An 18,777-nucleotide genomic window follows, 5' to 3' on the forward strand; every position below is an offset into this window, starting at 1 on the left:
CAGCCCAAAAATCCGCTCCCCGGGAGCCTCGGGGTGCCACCGAGGGAGCCCCAACACGGCCGCGATGCCAGGGGACGGGCACGGCCCCTTGCGGACCCTCCAAATCCCTCCGGAACCCTCTCCCCTTCCCCCTTTCCACCTTCTCTTCACCCCTCTGCACCCCCCGGCACTTTCGCAGCCCAGCAGAAGCGATTTGCAGCCCCGTGGGTGTGATGAGCGCGTCAGTGCTCAGCCCGCCGGGGCAGCGCAGGGGGCGGAGGTGGCACCGCGTGTCCCCATCCCTGTCACCACGGCCGGGCAGCCGCCGCTGCTTTCTGCCGTGGGAAAGCTCACGCTGCACACTCGCACAGCTGCAGGCACGCACGAGTGGCAGCACACGCGCGCTCCCGCGGCCGCCTGCGCGCGCTCTTGCACGACTGCGCGCGTGCTCGTCGGTGGCCCCGCTCGCTCGGCCACGCGCGTGGCCGTGACGGGCACGCGCTCGCGCGTTCGCACGGGTGTGCTCGCGCGGCCGGAGCCCCGCGCGCTCGCCCCGCGGCCCCACGCGCTTTCGCGCTTGCACGAGCGGCCGCCGTCGGGATCGCGCCTTGCGCGCGAGCCCCGGGACGCCACATCCCCTCCGGCCAGGGAGCCGGGGCTGCCTCGGGGGGATGCTGCCGGCAGTGCCGGGGCACGTGGGACCCCCCAAACGGGGCTTGGGGCCCCCCGAAAGAGTTAAAGGAGGCGTGCGGGAAGCCCGTCCCTCCGCGGCCCCATTGGTTTCCCATCCCAGGTACATCCTTTGCTCGTCACCCTCGCCACCCTCGCTAGGCCGCGGCGGCGTCACGAGCGGTGCCGGGGCTCAGCGGGCGCTCGCCCCATCGGGGCCGGGGCCGGCGGGAGTGGGGTGACGGCCATGGTGAGTGGGGGGGCCCAGCGACACCCCCAAATCTGGGGGTGGGTGAGTGGGGGCCGCTTGGCCGAAGCGGTGCGCCGGGTGATGCATCTCCCGTGGGATGCTCTTTGTAACCGCATAGGACCCCCCCCACTGCATCCCGAGGGACCCCCCGGCATCCCCGAGGGACCCCCTTTGGACCCCCGAGGGGCTCCGTGAGACCTCATTAGACCCTTAAGGGATCCCCCATTGCATCCCATGGGACCCCCTAAGACATCCCCAGGGACCCCCACTGCACCCCCGAGCACCCCTGGACGCCCCACTCGGGCCCCCCCACCGCGTTTTCTTTGTGGCCAGGGGGGGTCACCAGGTGGAGACCCCAAAGTGGGTGCTCCCCCCGGGTGTTCCCTCAACTTCCGCCGCCCCCAAACCCACTCTTGTCCTAAACCCGCGGGGGTTTGCACCGTGTTTCCCTCTGCAAAGGGAGGGGGGCGACCCCCACCCATCTGAACCCGCTTTTGTGGGGCTGTTTGCGAACACCCCCAAACTGGGTTGTACTCCTCCCTATTTTTTTTTTAAGTTTAACCCTTTTTTTGCTGCTTTTTAAGCTTTTCTCAAAAAATTACTTTATCTGCAGTCAGGGCTCCCTACAAAACAGAGGGCTCCCCCAAAACACTTTCCCAGCACCCCTGATTAGCACCGGCACCCCTGATTAACACCAGGAGTTGCTAATTACCCCCGGACATCCTAATTAGCAAGCTGAGCCTGGTTGGGCGCTGGCTGCGGAGGTGCGGGGGCACCCATGGGTGCCGGCGGTGGGGCGGGTGGGCACCGCTTTGCCAGGCGGGGCTTTGGGGGCGCAGGGGTGACTTGGGGGACTCAGGGTGGAGTTGGGGCGTTGGAGGGGCTGGAGGGAGGCGAGGAATCGCCATGGCGATCGTGGCCGCGGTTGCTCCGAAATGGCGCCCGGACGGGAATTGAAAGCAGCCGGCGGAGGCTCGGGGTGCCCGGTACCGGCGAGGGGCTCCCCCGGCGGGGCAGAGCCGGGCGCTGGGGGCCCCCCGGGCCTTCCTGGGGGTGTGCGGGCTCCGAGCACGTGGGGCTTATTGTTTATAGAGAGAAGGAGCGATTTGGGGTAAAACCAGACTAATGCTGAGATTCTTATAAGTTGTAAAGAGAGTGAAAATCCCTTCCGCGGGGGTTTAAAGTGTGGGTGCCCCCCACCCTGTTGGAGCAGGGAGAATGCATTTTTACTCGGATTGAAGCAAATAACGACATGGAGGGGCGAGGTGTATGACAAAATCTACCCCGTTTTGCCCCACAAAAAGGGGTGCTCCCGCTTCACCTGCTGGAGAGGGTGGGGAGCACTCCGAGGTGCTACTATGCCCCCAGTATGAAGGATATGGGTGTTAAAAATACCTCCCGGACCCGATTTCCCCTCAAATTAAGGATGCTGGGGGTCGATCCCAGTGCCTCTCGGGGGTGTTTTGGGGGAACTCGGGCTCAGTTTGGATTCTCTGATGGCTGGTACGGGGTTGAGCCAGCACATCTCTTGTGAAAGGAGAACAAAAAGAGATTCTTTTTTTGGTCTTTATCCTTGTTTTCAGGCTGGGGTAGGCGGGGTGGGGGATCGCTGAGGGAAAAAAAGATTGCATTTCCTCAGGAAATAGAGTGAAAGCTGGGATTCCAGGAATTTGGTGTTGCAGAGCCGTGGGGGCTTCATGGATCCCCCCCCACCGCGTGATCGGGGATTTGTGCCCCGAGCTGCCAATTTCAGCCATGTGCGAAGTACTAAAATAGGTGGAAAAAAGTGAAAGGGGTTGGGAAAAAATAGGATCTAAACAGAGATTTTCCCCACGATAAAATCTTGCAGCTGAGGCTCTTTCGCCTCACGGTTCTCAGGCTCCAGGCGGGTGCCCAGGGGAGATTTTGGGGCTGCAAACAGAGATTTCGGTACAACCAAGGAGGGAAACCACCTCTTTGTTTTAACCCTTTTTCTTCCCCAGGTGGGTTTCGTGGTTAATTAAACTGAGGCTGGGATTTGGGATCCGGGGAGAGGATGAGACTTGTTATTAAGTGTGCAAATCGGGGTTTAGGAATGCTGCTATTGGAAACAAGGCTGAGAACCGGTGCTTTCATTCTGCCAGGAGAAACTGAGGCACGGCTGTGCGGGGTTTGGATCAATTCATCCCTTTGGGATTGATGGCAGCGGGATGGGGACATCCAGATGGGTTTAAGCCCCCTCCCCGCGCTGATTGCGGGTGAAGGGTTGTGAGTGGTGCTGCTTGGGCCATCAGTGGCAGGGTCAGGGTGGATTTTGGGGTGCTCAGCCCCTCGGAGGGGAGTGGAGGGTTGTTTGCTCCATCGGGAGACAATCCGGCTGGATGGCAGGGCAGTGCCAGGGGGAAGGAAACAGCGGCGGCGGCACGATAAGGGCCGGCTGCCAACCCGTGAGGTTTTCCTTGTTTTTCTGCCGGGGATGAGATAAGAGCCGGGCACAGGCACAAGATAATGCCCGGGGGACACGGCGCCGGGAGGCAGCGCGTCCACAGCTGAAATTCCTGGTGCTGTCGTCTTTGGGTGCTCGCAGGGACGTCTCCGGCTGTTTCACGGTGCGCGGGGTTCGCAGATGGGGCGTAGAGCGCGAGCGAGCCGGGAGTGTCAGGGAGAAAAGCCATTTTCTCTGCTTCCAGCCTTTCCCAGGTGCCTGGCACTCCGGGGTTCCCTGGCACAGGGGGGTCCCTCTCCCCGCTGCAGGGCGGAGGTGGATCCGGCTTTATTCCAGGCTGAAGGGGAGGTTGCACAACCCGGCCCCGGGGGAAAGTGAGGCGGGTTCGGGCTTTGCTCAGCTCTTGGCTCCGGCCCTCTTTGCTTTCCATAACCATCCTCCGGCGTTTGTGTAGTGCTTTACTACCTCAGAGCCATTCGGGATTTTGCTCCTCGGTGGAGGAGGTGGCTTTAGAAGGTGTGTAAACCTTCCTTCTCCTTCATCTTCTTCCTCATTCCTGGGCCACTGAGCACCTCTGTTGCTGATCTCCCTGTGCAGATGTCGACCTACAAGCGGGCGACGCTGGATGATGAAGACCCCCTGGAGTCCCTTGGTGATGGTGATGGATACCCCAATGGCTTTCAGGTATAGCTTCATGTGTCTTTTAGGGAGGAAAAAGGGGATTTTGTGTCCTGGCAAGCAGCAAAGGGGGTGCAGAAGGGTTTTCTACCTTTGACCAGTGTCTGGGGGGTAAAGTCCAGTGTGGGCAGAGCCATGTTGGCTCCTGCCACTGCTGCCCTTCGCTCCCCTTGTGGCACAGGGAGCCAGCAGGGCCATATCCTGCCTGCACTGTTTCAACACTCCCCAGTTTTTCTGCTGCCAAACCCCTTCCCAGCATGGCTGGGGTGAGCAATTATCGAAGCACTGGGAGTTTTGTCCCCACACAAAAGGGGATTAGGTTAATTCCTCCCCAAGCAGTGGGAAAGCAGCTTAAAGAGGGCTGAGGGTGGCAAGAAAAACCCCACCGCTGCCAGTGTCCAGCCTCACTAGGAAAGGTTCAGGTCTTGTGAGACCTTCTCTGTCCTGGCCCCAGTCCCAGCTCCATCAGTCTCTAGAATGGTGGTTTCTGCCCCAAATGTGTTTTTACTTTTCCCGGCGGGGCTGTCTCTGCTTGCCGTCACATCGAGATGTTTCCTGGGGATGTTTTTTGGCTGAGTGGGAGTATCCTGTTAAGGCACTTTGCGATGCAGCCCCCACCCTGTCCCAGTGCTGGCAGTGGGGATGGGGACAGCTGTGGGGTTACGCTGTGCGCAAGGAGGGAATCAGGGTGGCACGGGACAGCAGGTGAGCCCTCCAAAGCGCTTGTCCCGCTCCCTTTCCTGCCATTGTGCCGCCCTTCCTGCCCGGTTTCTGGAAGGCAGCTGCTGCCTTTCCCAGCCCAATCCGTGACGGATCCCTTGCCGGGGCTAAATTTCTGCTGTGGGCTGTGGGAAGCAAAATGGGGGCTGCGTCAGTGAGTTTTTCTGCCAGCGGGGAGACGACGCTGCTGTTCCCGCAGGTGAACTTCCGTGGCTCACGGGGCAGCCGGGGCTGCTGGGCTGAGCGGACACGTGCCGAGAAGCAGCTGGTGGTGCTGGTGGGGGTGCTGGCAGTGCTGCTCATGGCTTGTCTGCTGGGACTCATCTTCCAGTACAGAGCCAGTAAGTCCTTTGCTCATTTTTTGGGGACCAAAACTCCCCCAGGGAAAGGGAGGATCCTGGGCTCAGCTTCTGCGTACGAGCACCGAGGCAGAGCAGCTTATCCAAGCAACCAGCAGGGATGGTTTGTTCAAGCTTTGAGCAAACAACTGCACAGGGATCCTGCCCCCTTGACCAGAGTGGGTTGCTGGGGAGTTCCCAGAGTACACGGGTGGGATGCTTACCTGCACTCCTCACCTCAGGACAGGATTGTTGGGTATCAAACAGGATGTTCAGGTGTGGGGTGGGATCGTTGGGCTCAAGACAGGATGGTCACCTGCACCCCTTCACCCCAGGGTGAGATGCTCAGATGCAGGATAAGGTGTTTCTCTGATCCTTTATCCTGGAACTTGAAGGCTGAGCACAGGATGGACTGTTTCTCTGCATCCTTCACCCCAGGGTAGTTGACTGGGCACTGGGCAGGATCTTCGGGCATAAAACAAGATGCTTGCCCTGGGATGGGATGATAGGGCAGGATGCTCAGACATAGGTCAGCATGCCAGTCCATTTGCTTGCCCTAGAGTAGGGTGGTAAGGTACAAGGTGGGATGCTCAGGAACCAGGTGAGGTATTTGCTTGCATCCTTCTGCTCGGGGCAGGATGCTCTGTGGTGCCGCTCATTCTGCTGCAGCAGAGGAGCTGAACCTGTCCCTGCCCCCCAGGGCCACCTGCCGTGTGCCTGTCGGAAGCCTGCATCTCCATCACCAGCTCCATCCTCAGCTCGCTGGACCGCACAGTGAATCCTTGCGAGGACTTCTTCAGCTACGCCTGTGGGGGCTGGATCAAGGCCAACCCCCTCCCCGATGGTCACTCACGCTGGGGCACCTTCAACAATCTCTGGGAGCACAACCAGGCCATCATGAAGCACCTGCTGGGTGAGTGCGTGGGAGCGGTGGGACCCCACAAGGCTCAGGGGCCCTGTTGGGTCCTGGGGATGCCAAAACCATCTGCATGGAAATTCGAGTTTGGAACTGACCTTCAGCGTCAAACCAGTCTGTGACACACGTGCTGTGAGGACACTGAGAAACGGATCCCAGCTTTGTTTGCTTTCCTAGATGGTCCTGAGATTTTTGACTGTGGTGTTGCTAGTCTGTGGTGCTGAGTGGGGGAAAGGCCTCTGCTCTGTAAACCCCGTGGTGACATTCCCAAGAGCTCTGAAATTCAGGATGTGCGCTCCAGACTGCATCCAGAGGCTGTAGTGCCCCAGTATCACCCCAAGGATATATGTTTTTTCTGTGTTATAACATCCAGCCTTTGTGAGTAGCCTTTTTTTGGGGCTGGCTGCCAGTATGGCCATTTTTGGGGGGCCAAAACTCCCCCAGCAAAGGAAGGGTCTTGGGCTCAGCCTCTGCGTGCGAACACTGAAGCAGAGTGGCTTATCCGAGCAACCGGCGGGGACGGTTTGTTCAAGCTTTGAGCAAACAACTGGCTCCTTATCAGCACTTTCCACTGCGCCAGGGCTGATTATCTGGAAAGAGAAGGTTTGGGAAGAGTGTTGTCTTTTGAGAGAAAGGGGGTGGCGCGGGAACAGCTTTGTCCCTGGCTTTTCCCGCAGAAATCTGACGCTGATTTTACCGGGAGAAGAGACTGGGCCTCCAGCCAAGTGGTCGCGGTCGGCATTTCCTTGAATTCCTTGGAGCTGAGGGACCTTTAGTTAATAAAACCACACAGCTGGGAAGCCAAAGGTGCAAGCTGTGTCATCAGGAAAATAAATAAAAAAACCCCAAAAACCCTCTGGGGAAGTAGAATTTTAGCTGGGGAGATGAAAGGAAGGTTTTGGAGGCAGAGGAGAAAAATGGGTTTATTGTTCCTTTTTGCAGGAATAAATAATACAGGTCTAGGGGGCACCAGCACAGAGGCAAGGGCAGCACTCGGGGCTGGATGATGCTGGGAATATCAGAGCTGCTGGAAAAATAAAAATGCCTTTTTTTTTTCTTTCTTTATCTTTTGTCCCCAAAGAGTTGGAGCAGTCACTGTGGGTGGGAAAGGAGAGGTGGGCCAGGGGGCCAGGAAGGGATGGGGCCAATGGGATACCCTTGGGTTTATGCTGGGGACTATTGGGACAATCCTTGACACCTTTTTGGAGCCTAGCCTTGCCCAAAATGGGGCTGAATCCTTCTGGGTCCAGCAGATGCCCATCCCTAGAGCCCCATGTGATTCTCCCTGGGTACCTCCCACAGAAAACACCACGGCCAATGTGTCCAGTGAGGCAGAGCGCAAGGCACAGCGCTATTACCAAGCCTGCATGAATGAGAGCAAGATCGAGGAGCTGCGTGCCACCCCGCTCATGGAACTCATCCAAAAGGTTTGTCCCACTCCTTGTGGAAAAGCCATCTTCCCTCTGCAAAATGGGGGAAAAAGCTCAGTCATGGGCAGTCCCAGCACCCTCCATACTCCATTCTTGGTGCTTCCTGCATAAGAGCATCCCCCAGGTCAGGCAGGCAGAGGCAGGGATTTATAATCCTATAATGGGGCTTTTTAGCCCCCTTGCAAAATGTTTCCCTCCGGGATGGATATTGAGGGGATATTGAAGCAATTTCAGGTGGTTGTTTCTTACTCAAAAGTTGGTTGCTGTCTATCCCCAGCTGGGTGGCTGGAACATCACAGGTACGTGTGCCAGTGACTTCAACGAGACACTGCGGGAGGTGACGGCGCATTATCGCACCTCGCCCTTCTTTTCCGTCTACGTCAGCGCCGACTCCAAGAACTCCAACAGCAATGTCATCCAGGTGGATCAGTCAGGGCTGGGCCTGCCATCGCGGGATTACTACCTGAACAAGACGGAGAACGAGAAGGTGAGGGTGTTGGGGGAAATGTGGGTTGGCTGGGGGGATGCCGTGGTTGGGTGGCACCTGCCGTGCTGATCCCACCTGTCCGACCACGCAGGTGCTTGCGGGGTACCTGAACTACATGGTGCAGCTGGGGATGTTCCTGGGAGGCACTGATGAGGAGTCAACGCGGCAGCAGATGCAGCAGATCCTGGACTTTGAGACGGCCTTGGCCAACATCACCATCCCACAGGAGAAGCACCGAGATGAGGAGGTCATTTACCATAAAATGACAGCAGGAGAACTAAAGGTAGGAATGGAGCTGGCAAGCTTCCCCATTCTGCTGTGGTTTGGGAAGTGGGGTGGATGGGTGAAGGTGATGCAGCTCCTCTGGGAATCCTGACACCAGCTGACACAGCCTGGGAAACTCTTGTGCAACAGCTTGGCCTACTTCCTCCTTGGGGAAGTCCTACCCTGACCCTTCCTCCCAGCGTCTGGACCACCCCTGGGGCCAGCAGCTGTCTTACTGCAGCACTTATGTCCTCCTGGGACTGCTGCCCTTGGATGTCAGCCTGGTCACCTCCCAGTGTCCCCAGAGGGGCTGTATCTTGTGTCAACATCTCTGACACCCACCCCACTTTCTTTTCCTTCTTTGTGGGAGGAAATTGTTTACTCCCCTTCAACCTTTCAAGGATGCTGGTGTTATAGGAACTGGCCTCTGCAAAATCAGCTGAATCCATCAAATGGAGATTGATACAGCCAATTCCAGCTCAAGAAGCAGCTGCCACCCCCTGCAGTGGTTTTTAGGTCCATAGCAGCACTGTGGCTTTTGCAGGAGCTGGCACCGGCTGTGGACTGGATGCCCTTCCTCTCCACGGTCTTCTACCCTGTGGAGCTCAACGAGTCAGAGCCTGTTGTGGTCTATGCCAAGGAGTACCTGGAGCAGGTCTCTGACCTCATCCTGGCCACAGATAAGTGGTGAGAACCCCCAGCCTGTACGGAGACCCGGGTACCCAGGGTGGGGAGGAATGTGCTATTGCCTACTCACCTCCTCTCACCATAGTCTGCTCAACAACTACATGATTTGGAACCTGGTGCGGAAAACCAGCCCACTCCTTGACCAGCGCTTCCGGGATGCTGAGGAAAAATTCATGGAAGTGATGTATGGGACAAAGAAGGTGAGGGTGAAGTCCGCAGTGCACCTGACTCACCATTAAAATGGTGATGGCTTTTTATCTCAAGGCCCTCTCATCCAAACAATAGAGATGTGGGGCAGCTTTTGGGGTGGCAGAGGTGGAGCAAGGGTGGGAATGTGGAGGGCTTTGTTCTGTGCTACTGCTGATGACCACCTCCTGTCCCATGCAGAGCTGCCTCCCACGCTGGAAGTTTTGCATCAGTGACACGGACAACAACCTGGGCTTCGCCCTGGGGGCCATGTTTGTCAAGGCCACCTTTGCTGAGGACAGCAAGCAGGTGGTATGTCCCCAAGGGAGCAGCATGCGAGTCCCGTTGCTGGGAAAGCCTCTACAGTGGTGGAACTGTCGGGGCAGACAATGTTTCTCTGTCCACTGTGTTGCGTTCACTGTGCATCTCTGTGTGCCGGGTTTTTCACCATGTGTTGTCTTGGCCTCCCAGCCTCTTCCTCCCTGTGGTGTGAAGGTCCTTGACCTCTCTGGGACAGGAAGCCAGCTCTTTGGACTGACGCTGTGCTGCCTTGTTTTGTCTAGGCGGAAGAAATGATCGCAGAGATTAAAACTGCCTTCGAGGAAAGCCTGGAGACCCTGCAGTGGATGGATGAAGAGACAAGGAAATCAGCCAAGGAGAAGGTGAGGTGCTGGTGGCTGCGCTGGGAAGAGGGTGAGGGTGGAAGATGGTGGAACAGGGCGAGCCTGTCCTCCATCTCTGGCACTGAGAGCACTCTGGTCCTTGTCACCCTCCAGGCAGATGCCATCTACAACATGATTGGCTATCCCAAATTCATCATGGACCCCAAGGAGCTGGATAAAGTGTTTAATGACGTGAGTTGGTCAGATATGTCCTCTGGGTTTTCTGTAGGAGGTACAGGATGTGTCTGTATCACCATGGCCTCAGGGCAGCCTTGAACCCCCGGTTTCCTCCAGAAGGGTCTCACTGATGTCCTTGCCCCTTCTCTCGGGACTTCTCAGAGAGCTGTGGGCCAATCCTGGGGTGGCTGGGGCTCTTGGGATCCCTGCCTGGGAAAAGGAGGAGCTGTTTTCCGTAATGGTGATTCATTGCCCTCCAGAGACTCCACAGATGTTGGAGAGGAGGAGAAACAGGAGAAGCCATAACTCTGCTGGCTCTGGAGACTCAGACATGACTGTGAAGGGAGGAGTGGGGCTGGGCAATCACCACACACCAATCACACCTTGTTCTTTTGCAGTACGAGGCCGTGTCTGACCTCTATTTTGAGAATGTCATGCAGTTTTACAACTTCTCAGCCAGGGTCACGGCTGACCAGCTCCGGAAACCGCCAAACCGGGACCAGTAAGTCCTCTGTTCCACTTCCCTGTTGTACTCAGTGGGGAATATCAGCACATCTGGAGCACTGGGATTTGGTGTCCACCAGCCTGTGCTGGTTTTGAGGAGATAAATTTAAGACAATGGCTTTGCAACATAAGTGGATGTTGTTGGAGCAAACACTGGCAATGGCTTGTGTGGCCATGTTGGTCGTGTTTGTGTTCCTGCAGGTGGAGCATGACACCTCCGACGGTCAATGCATATTACTCTCCCACGAAGAATGAGATTGTCTTCCCTGCTGGCATCCTCCAGGCCCCCTTTTATACCCGTGCATCCCCCAAGTAAGAGCCATGGAAAAACAGAAAGGGCAGGATTCCCAGCTTTCCTCCTATATCCAAATCTCTGGCTAAGTTTCATGGCTTTGGAGAGCAGAAGCTGCTTTCTTAACCTGTGTATTACCCTCCTTCAGGTCCCTGAATTTTGGTGGGATTGGCGTGGTGGTGGGCCATGAGTTGACACATGCTTTTGATGACCAAGGTACGACCACGGCCAGGTGGGTGGGCAGCTGGAGGGGTGGCCAGTATGAGATGAAGAATCCACTGTGGTTTTGCAGGCCGGGAATATGACAAAGACGGCAACCTGCGTCCCTGGTGGAAGAATTCCTCCGTGGAGGCCTTCAAGCATCAGACAGCGTGCATGGTGGAGCAGTATGGCAACTACACTGTCAACGGTGAGGCAGTCAATGGCAAGCACACCCTCGGGGAGAACATCGCCGATAACGGGGGCCTCAAGGCCGCCTACCGGGTAGGACCACAGGGCTGGGGAGATTCGAAGGGGGACATGGTGTGGTGGGATTTGTGTTGTCTCCTGAGCCCACTGTGCTCCCTGGTTTTCAGGCATATCAAAACTGGCTGAAAAAGAACGGGGATGAAGAAACACTCCCAACTCTTGGCCTCACCAACTACCAGCTCTTCTTTGTTGGTTTTGCACAGGTACATGTGGTGACCTTGGGAGGGTGGGGAGACAGATTTTTGGAGGTGGAGCATGCCCAGATGGGGTTGGGAGGGTGTGATGGCAAAACGGAGTCCTCCAGAGATGATGTAGTGGATGGAGAACGAGATTGGGGTGGTGCTGGTTACAAAGGAAGACAAAGCTGCAGCTTGAGCTGCCTTGGCCCCTGTCACACAGGCAGAGAGGTTGGATTCAGCACCGTGCTGGCCCCATGGTGATGGGTGTCAGTACTCAGGCCCCTCGTGCTCTGTTTGCAGGTGTGGTGCTCAGTTCGCACTCCAGAGAGCTCGCATGAGGGGCTCATCACCGACCCCCACAGCCCCTCGCGTTTCCGCGTCATCGGCACCGTCTCCAACTCCCAGGAGTTTGCAGAGCACTTCAGCTGCCCCCCAGGCTCCCCCATGAACCCCCTCAAGAAGTGTGAAGTCTGGTGATGGGCGAGTGCCGTAGGGAACCAGCAGCTGGTTGCTTTGTCCTCTGCCAACAGCTGGGCTTCCCCAGTCCTTTGAGGCTCAAACCACTTCTCCATGCCACGGAGAGCCCAACTCTTCAGCCGGAGCAGTGTCTGTGCCTCTGGCATTGTCCGAGGTTCAATCCACTGTGAAAACTCCTCATCCCCCTGCTTGCTGGTGAAATGACTTTGGTTTGGGGGTCTCTTCTTTCCCACCATGACTAGGCCAAGTGCCGAGGCACAGGCATCTGTGGGCACTGCCTGTATTTACACGCACAGCGCTCCAGCCTGACCCACCACCTGGAAACCCCCTCTGTTTTGGAGGTGATAAAGGGAACCCCCAGCAGCAGCAGGTTTGTCTGCGTGTCTAAATACACCTGATGTTCCACCTTCTGTCCAAAGATGCGCACACGAGGGTGGAAAATATTTTAAGATATATTTTTTTGGGGTGGGGGGAAGGGGAAATACATATATTTTTTTCATGTGTTGTGGAATACACTGGAAATTTTCAGGGAAAATGCATTTAAAAGCCTTTTTTTAGTAAAAGTTTAGTATATTTATTAATTTTTTTTACTTAGTGCAGCCGTACGTGCAGTACCCTGTGGTGACAGTTCCTTGGCCGGGGAAGCTGGGTAGGGCTGTGGATATCTTTCCAGTCTTGGATCCTGTGTTTCTCTGGGAGGAACTATCCTTAGAGGATGCTGATGGGAAAATTAGGGACAGCAGGCCTGGATACAGGGCTGGAGGATGCTGCAAGTCACAGAGGCTGTGCTGGGATGCTGCAGCTCCTGGGATTAGCTTTAATTTCAAAGCGTAAAGGGAAAAATTGACGTAACCAAAGATGTAACCAAGGTGGTGATGGGGTGGATGAAGCATCCTGTTCTCCCTCCTCTCTCCTCTGAAGCCAGGCCAGCCAGGATTTCCTGGCCCTAAAGCTTCCCAGACAAGTGCAGGCGGTTCCTGCCACTGCTTCTCTCATGCTGAGCCTGCCCTCTGCCTGGGAAACTGCAAGCCCCAAAAAGCACCATGTGCCCCCAAAACTCTGTCCCTCCACAGCTGGTTTGGCACCAGTGTGAGAAGTGATCAGGATGGGGTTGAGGAACTGTTTTAAGGGATGTTTTTAATACTTGTTTTGAGGGGGAAGCACTGACATGAGCTCAGGTGCTGTGTTGTCTTCTTGCTCTAGACAAAGCAAAGACATAGAGGGATTTTTAATATTTATATGTAAAGGGAGAGATGGAAGGGGCTGGGTTTTTGTAACTATTTTTTCACCCTACGCGTGAGGCTTATTGTAATTGAAATAATAAATACTTTTTACCGGATTTGGAGCTGATCACGACTCGAATTTTCATACAGCAGGAGGGTCTGCATCCATTTATTTCTGCTCTTTTCCCTGTCTACACCACTGAAACTATCCCATGCTGACAAAGCTGAGCCAATGAGGCTTTTCCCAGCCTGTGCTTGGTGACTGCTGCCTCTCTTGGAGGCTAAATCCAGGGGGTTTTGCCCAAAAACCTCACTCTCACTGTGGGTGGCTCTTTGCTTTCCATCTCTATGGCATGGCCCCACACATCTCCCTGGCAGGGAGGTCTTTCCCAGATGCTTTTCCTTCCTCTCGGGTGAGTTTTTGGCTGGCTGGGCTGTGGTTGGATCCAGCAGCACAGGCCCTGTGCAGGTTTCCCTCCAAACTCCCTTATTTATGGCTTGGTGATGCTGGTGGGATGCTGCCAGGTCCATAATAGGCCAACATTTACTCTGAGCAGATGCTCCATGGCTTCATCAGGCTTGCCCAAAAACTGCAAGGCAAGACCTGGACTGCAGGCTCCCTGCAAGTCTTACCCCAGTGCCTGGCAGGGCTGGTGGTCATTAACCACACCAAGTGCTGGGTCTCCTTTGCTATTTAACCTAGAAATTATTATCAGAGGCTGGGTTTGGGGCAAAACTAGGAGGCTGCAGCCCACTGGTAGCAAACTTTTGGGAATACAGAGTGTTTCTGCTGCTGTCATGGGCAGAACTGAGCCAGCAGTGAGCTGGGGACACGGGTGTTGCATAAGTAAGACATTAAAATACCTCTCTGACTGTTTTTACCGTGTTTTCTCACCCAGATGGAATCAAAATGTAGTAATAGCACTCACTTTCTGCTTGCACGACTCGGTGTGAGGCCCTCTGTTTCCTGCAGCGCTGAGAGCAGCCGAGGCCGTTGTTTTCCCTGAGATCTGCCTGGAAATGGCGCAAACCCGCAGAGGGCAGTGGAGCCGAGAAAATCGCTGCCTGCACACTCCAGTGCTTGGCTGGCAGGAACCAGCGACGTTACCGGAGTCCTAGTTTGGTCTGGATGTGGCCCCACGTGTTTAACTTGTGGTGGAATACCTGCATTCCTAGGGAAAGAGAAAAACAGTGTGGGTGTAAGGCAAAGAGGAATAGAGTGGGGCTGGGGTGAGAGGGTGTTTTCCCAGCTGCAAAAGAGCAAGGAAGGGAGCACAGGCGTCACATGGAGATGCTGTTAGAAGTGGTTTGACCATCCAAACAGGAAACACTTTGGCTCTCTGGGACTTAGTTGCAGGGAGAGACCAGGCAGGTGATGGCTCAGGGACAGCCCCAGGGCAGGAAGAACTTCGAGGGTGACCATGAGCTGTGTTGTGGTAGGGGACACCCTGGTCAAGGCTGCCCATGCCGGGCTCAGGTGGAGGGAGTTTTCCTCCCTGGGAGGCTGTGGGCACAGAGAGAGTGGGCAGGAGGTGAATCATCCTGCTCTGTGCCAGCGCCTGGTGTGGGCTTGCCTGGTCCTGGGTGGTATTCACTTTACTTTGTGCTCAGCTGTGCCCTGGAGGGCTGAGACGTTGTTTGCTGAGGGCTGAGCCTGGGCAGGGGGAAGAATGGGAAAGCTCCAAGCAGGACCTTTTTTTTTTTTTTTTTTTTTTTTTTTTTTTTTGGGGGGGTTTTTTGTCGGGGGGGGTTGGTAAGAGAAAGAGGGTCTTTTTTTTTTTTTTTTTTTTTTTTTTTTTTTTATTGTGTGGGGTTTTTTGTCTGGAGGGTGTTGGAAGAGGAACAGTGCAGGGAAAAGCAGGAGAAGCCAAAAGAGGGAGGTGCTGCTGTGCTGGGTGAAAGCAGGCACCTGGAGCATGCTGAAGCCTACAAACAGAGCTGGAAATGGGGGCTGTTCATAGGTTTGGTGGGGCCAAGACAGCTGGTGAGAGGTGAGAGCCTGAACCCAGCCATCTGAGCTGCCCCTCTCCTTCCTGCTTTGTTCCCTCCAGGTAGGATCTGACCCCTGACACACCACAACAGTACTGAGGTCATGTAGTGGGATGATCAGATTTTAGGGCCAAAAGCTTCCCTGAACAAGCCATACGTTCCTGAAGGTGGGAGGATAGGGAGTGGGAGGTGGGGAGCAGGTTTCCAAATCCCACCTTGCATCTGGGACCTGCTCATTCTGATCACTGGGTTTTCACTCAGAGCCAGGCTGAGTCAACAAGAAGGCTGTATCTCCTCACTCACTCAGAGGACCATGGCTTTGTGCTTTAACACTTTTCTCTTCACAAGCATCCCTTCAGGGGATACCCCAATCCTGTATTTTCCTAAGTTCACCAACAGCTCTAGCATTCCTACTACACTCTGTACTGTGGGCTTGTGTCTCTGCTGTGGCAGGTACACGAGACACTGGTGGGACTGGAAAAAGGGCTGGTGATGCTCTGAAACAGGAGCTCAGCACTGCAGGCTCCAGCTGCCCACGGTGACACATCAGTTCCCAGGTGCTAACAGAGCTAGCAGGAAAAAGAGGAGGAAAAACAAAATGGAGAGGCGGCAAGAAGGGTGTGAATCCAGCTGGAACTCACTCAGGCTCTAAAATCTGCAGGATTTGTTGGCCAAATCGTCCTACGTAGGGTAGAAGGGAGACATAGCTGCTTTTTCTTCTCAGGAAAAAAATAAAAAAAAAAAAGGGAAAAACATGGCTGGGGAGAGACTTTGACTGTGGAAGGGCTTTAAGGCAGAGCTGGGAGCCTGGCTCCTCTGCCTGGCCAGCACATTTTGGGAGCTTCAGCAGACAATATGGTGAAAATGCCTTTTTTTTTTTTTTCTTTTCTAAATAGGCAAAAAGTGTCACATCCAAAGATCCTGGAGTTCGGAAGCTCTTCTGCAGCTGTGTTTACAGGCAGCTATTTCTGTAGAACAGAGGCAGCCATGGATGTCAATTTGCTTTTGAGATTAATTTCCTTCCATGCAAAGGGGGGTAGCTGGAGAGGGGCTGTGCCAGGAGGTGGTCATGGAATGGCACCAGTCCCCCCAGAACACACAGCTCTACTTGCACCCTCCAAGTAATAACAGCCAAGTCTTTACCAGCTGTGGAGGGAGAATTGTCTTCCCAGCAGGAGAGGTGTGCTGTGAACACCGCAGCTCTCTGGGATGCTGGGAGATCTCTTAGTACCTGGGCAAATCTCATATCATGAGAGAAGTTCCTCCCATTTTTGGGGAGTGGAGGAGTAGTTGGCCTTTCTTTTTGGTCATTCTTATTTCTCTCTTCAGTTTTCCTGGTGGGGAATTAGTTAATATGGCAGGCTGAAGGCTGCTGAGGAAAATTGACTCAGAAAAAGCAGCCACAGCCCCCTCTAAATATTTGTTCCTGGGTTCAGACAGAAATATTCCCCAGTCAGGACTTCTTTACAGTTTGGCAGGGCTTGGTTGGGTGTTTCCCCTCGAAAAGAAATCTCAGTGTTTCCTATTTACCCCCATTTCCCACAGACAGTGTGAGGTATGTATGAGCTCACCTCCTCCCAGGTATTTCCCTTACCATATAAAAATATGCTCAACAAAGAGCACAGAAAGGGACACTAAGTAGCACATGATCACCTTCCCCTGCCCCACTAATGCCTGCTGGCACTGCAGGAGGTGGCTGTACCCTCGGGGTAGCATGTGAGTAAGTGATAAAGTATTCCAGTTGCAGGGCTGCTTTTAATGGAGACCTGCATGGCAGCTCCCAGCTTTCCTTCTGAGAACACACCTCAGAGGAGGGAGAGCTTCTGGACACACTGCAATCCTTGGGTGTCCTAACCCTGCCCTGCACAACCCCATTGCTCGATAACTCAGAGTCTGACTCCAAAGGGAAAATGTACTCAAGACCCTTCTACTATCTTTCACCCACTGTGCTGAGTTCTGCTCCAGTGAACAACAACCAGTCCAAATTCTCCATCATCAGATTTATATTTAAAATTACTTCTCTGCGTATAAACAGGACCACTGCACAGACAGGGACGGATGTGACTTCTCAGGTAGGTTTTCTTCAGTGCACAAGACCTCTTCTCTCAGCTTGTGGTTGTACCAGCTACTCTCCAGGTGCCTGAACACACCACCATGAGAGCTGTTCACTTCAGCAAAAAAAACTTTTCACGTTTATTTGTGATTGAATTAAAGCATTATCTTCCTCCTAAACTTGTAGTTGCTCAGAATTTGCAGCAGACGGGACACAAATCAGCTCTGGGAAGATTTCCTAGAGCAGCACCCCAGGCTGGTGACTGGGGCAGCAATACCTGTGGGCACAGCGAAGGTGCTGGGAGCGTCTCCCTGGGACGTGCAGCGCAGCAGGAAACGTTGGAAGGTGCCAGCGGGTTGGAATGAGCCCTCGGCAGCCAGCGGCAAGGCAGGACAAGTCAGGACAATCTGGCAGCTGCGGGAATCTGTTCTGAGGTGCTTTTTATCTCCCTGAGATGGTACAAACCACCTTGGCCGCTGCCAAGCTCAGGTGGTGGCCGTGAGGAGGGTTCTGCAGGTTAGGTGTGAAATGGTGAACGTGGTGGTGGTGGTGTGGCTACCCTGGGAGGGGGTGATGGCTTGGTGTGACGTGGGGTCAGGTGGACACATCTCCCCACAAGGGCAGGCCTGCAAGAGCCCCATTGCCACAGGTGGGCTGCCTTGGGGGGCCCCGGGGTCCCTCACAGGCACCCCGTCACCCTCAGGACTGTCTGCCCTCATGAGGGGCCGCAGTGTGGCCCCTGTCAGCTGCCCCAGGAGCAGGGAATTGGGGCTGGGAGCTGTAGGGCTGGTAATGGAGCTGGGGGTGAGGATTTTAGGTAAGTCCCTTCCTCGGGCCCGCACTAGGGTGGATACTGCGGGACCCTTCACAGCCAAGGGGGTACCAGGGGTCCCAGGCTTCCATGTTGCATTCAGGGCTGCTGGCCCTCACGATGTCTCAGGGGGGCTGCGGTGCTGCCTCTTCCAGCCCCTCCAGAAGCCAAGAATTGGGGCTGGGGGTGAGCTTTCGGGCAGGGGAAGCCCTCAGTGGGGTGGCTGCTGAGGGACCCAGGAGCCCGTGACAGCCTAGGGCCAACCCCTCATCCTCAAGCGCTGCCGAAGTCTCTCCAAGCCGAGCCGAGTGCGCCCGAAGCTGTGCCCGCGCCGACACCGAGGGATTCCGAAGATCGCCGAGAAGCTCCGAAGAGCTTCGAGCGGGGCGGGATTCCCTCTTCCGAGCCCCTCCGAAGATTCCCGAAGTGTCTCACGCGCTCGTCTTCCGGAAATAGACGGAGTTTACCGAGCGCGGGGGTCACGGGAGGTGCCGGGCCGAGATGGGAGGGAGGGAGTTCAGGACAAGGCGCATGCGCGCGCGAAAGCCTGTCCGGAAGCACCCGAGGTTTGCCGAGCGGCGCTGGCTGACGAGCGATTCCGGAAAGAGCCGAAGATTGCCGATCAGCCGTGGGCCGAGCGACTCCGGAAAGAGCCGAAGGTCGCCGATCGGCTCTGGGCCGAGCGGCTCCGGAGCGGCCCGAAGGCGCCCGAGCGCCCGCCCGGCCGGACAGCTGGAGGCGGCCGCAGCGCCATGTTTGATGCTCCGCTACTCCAGTGAGGAAAATCCGCCGGCATCGCCCCCGAGCCGCCGCCGCGAACGGCTCCGCTGCCCCCGGCGAGGGCGACCGCGACCCCCCGCCGCCGCCGGCTCATGAGCAGCGCGGCCTGAGCCGCCCCCCCTTCCCTCCCTCC

General features: G+C 55.7%; 1 protein-coding gene across 4 annotated transcripts; it reads left to right on the forward strand.

Annotated features, from left to right (window-relative positions):
- The first annotated feature begins 790 nt into the window (after nt 1-790).
- On the forward strand, nt 791-13,127 carry ECE1 (endothelin converting enzyme 1). 4 transcript variants are annotated; one of them, XM_041463533.1, is made up of 18 exons: nt 791-898; nt 3,921-4,007; nt 4,921-5,062; nt 5,760-5,972; nt 7,278-7,402; nt 7,683-7,892; nt 7,984-8,175; nt 8,701-8,843; nt 8,929-9,043; nt 9,231-9,341; nt 9,593-9,691; nt 9,806-9,883; nt 10,267-10,370; nt 10,574-10,684; nt 10,813-10,880; nt 10,957-11,147; nt 11,240-11,335; nt 11,612-13,127. In XM_041463533.1, the coding sequence occupies exons 1-18, from the start codon at nt 896-898 to the stop codon at nt 11,786-11,788; spliced, it is 2,265 nt and encodes a 754-aa protein (XP_041319467.1). In that variant the 5' UTR covers nt 791-895; the 3' UTR covers nt 11,789-13,127. The 4 variants fall into 4 exon arrangements, with proteins under 4 accessions (XP_041319467.1, XP_041319469.1, XP_041319470.1 ...); XM_041463535.1 differs by lacking the exon at nt 791-898 and adding an exon at nt 2,854-2,880; XM_041463536.1 differs by lacking the exon at nt 791-898 and adding an exon at nt 3,559-3,577.
- The last annotated feature ends 5,650 nt before the right edge of the window (nt 13,128-18,777 follow it).

This window comes from Pyrgilauda ruficollis, unplaced genomic scaffold, assembly GCF_017590135.1.
Source record: "Pyrgilauda ruficollis isolate IOZ18807 unplaced genomic scaffold, ASM1759013v1 scaffold165, whole genome shotgun sequence".
NCBI classification, from domain to species: Eukaryota; Metazoa; Chordata; class Aves; order Passeriformes; family Passeridae; genus Pyrgilauda; species Pyrgilauda ruficollis.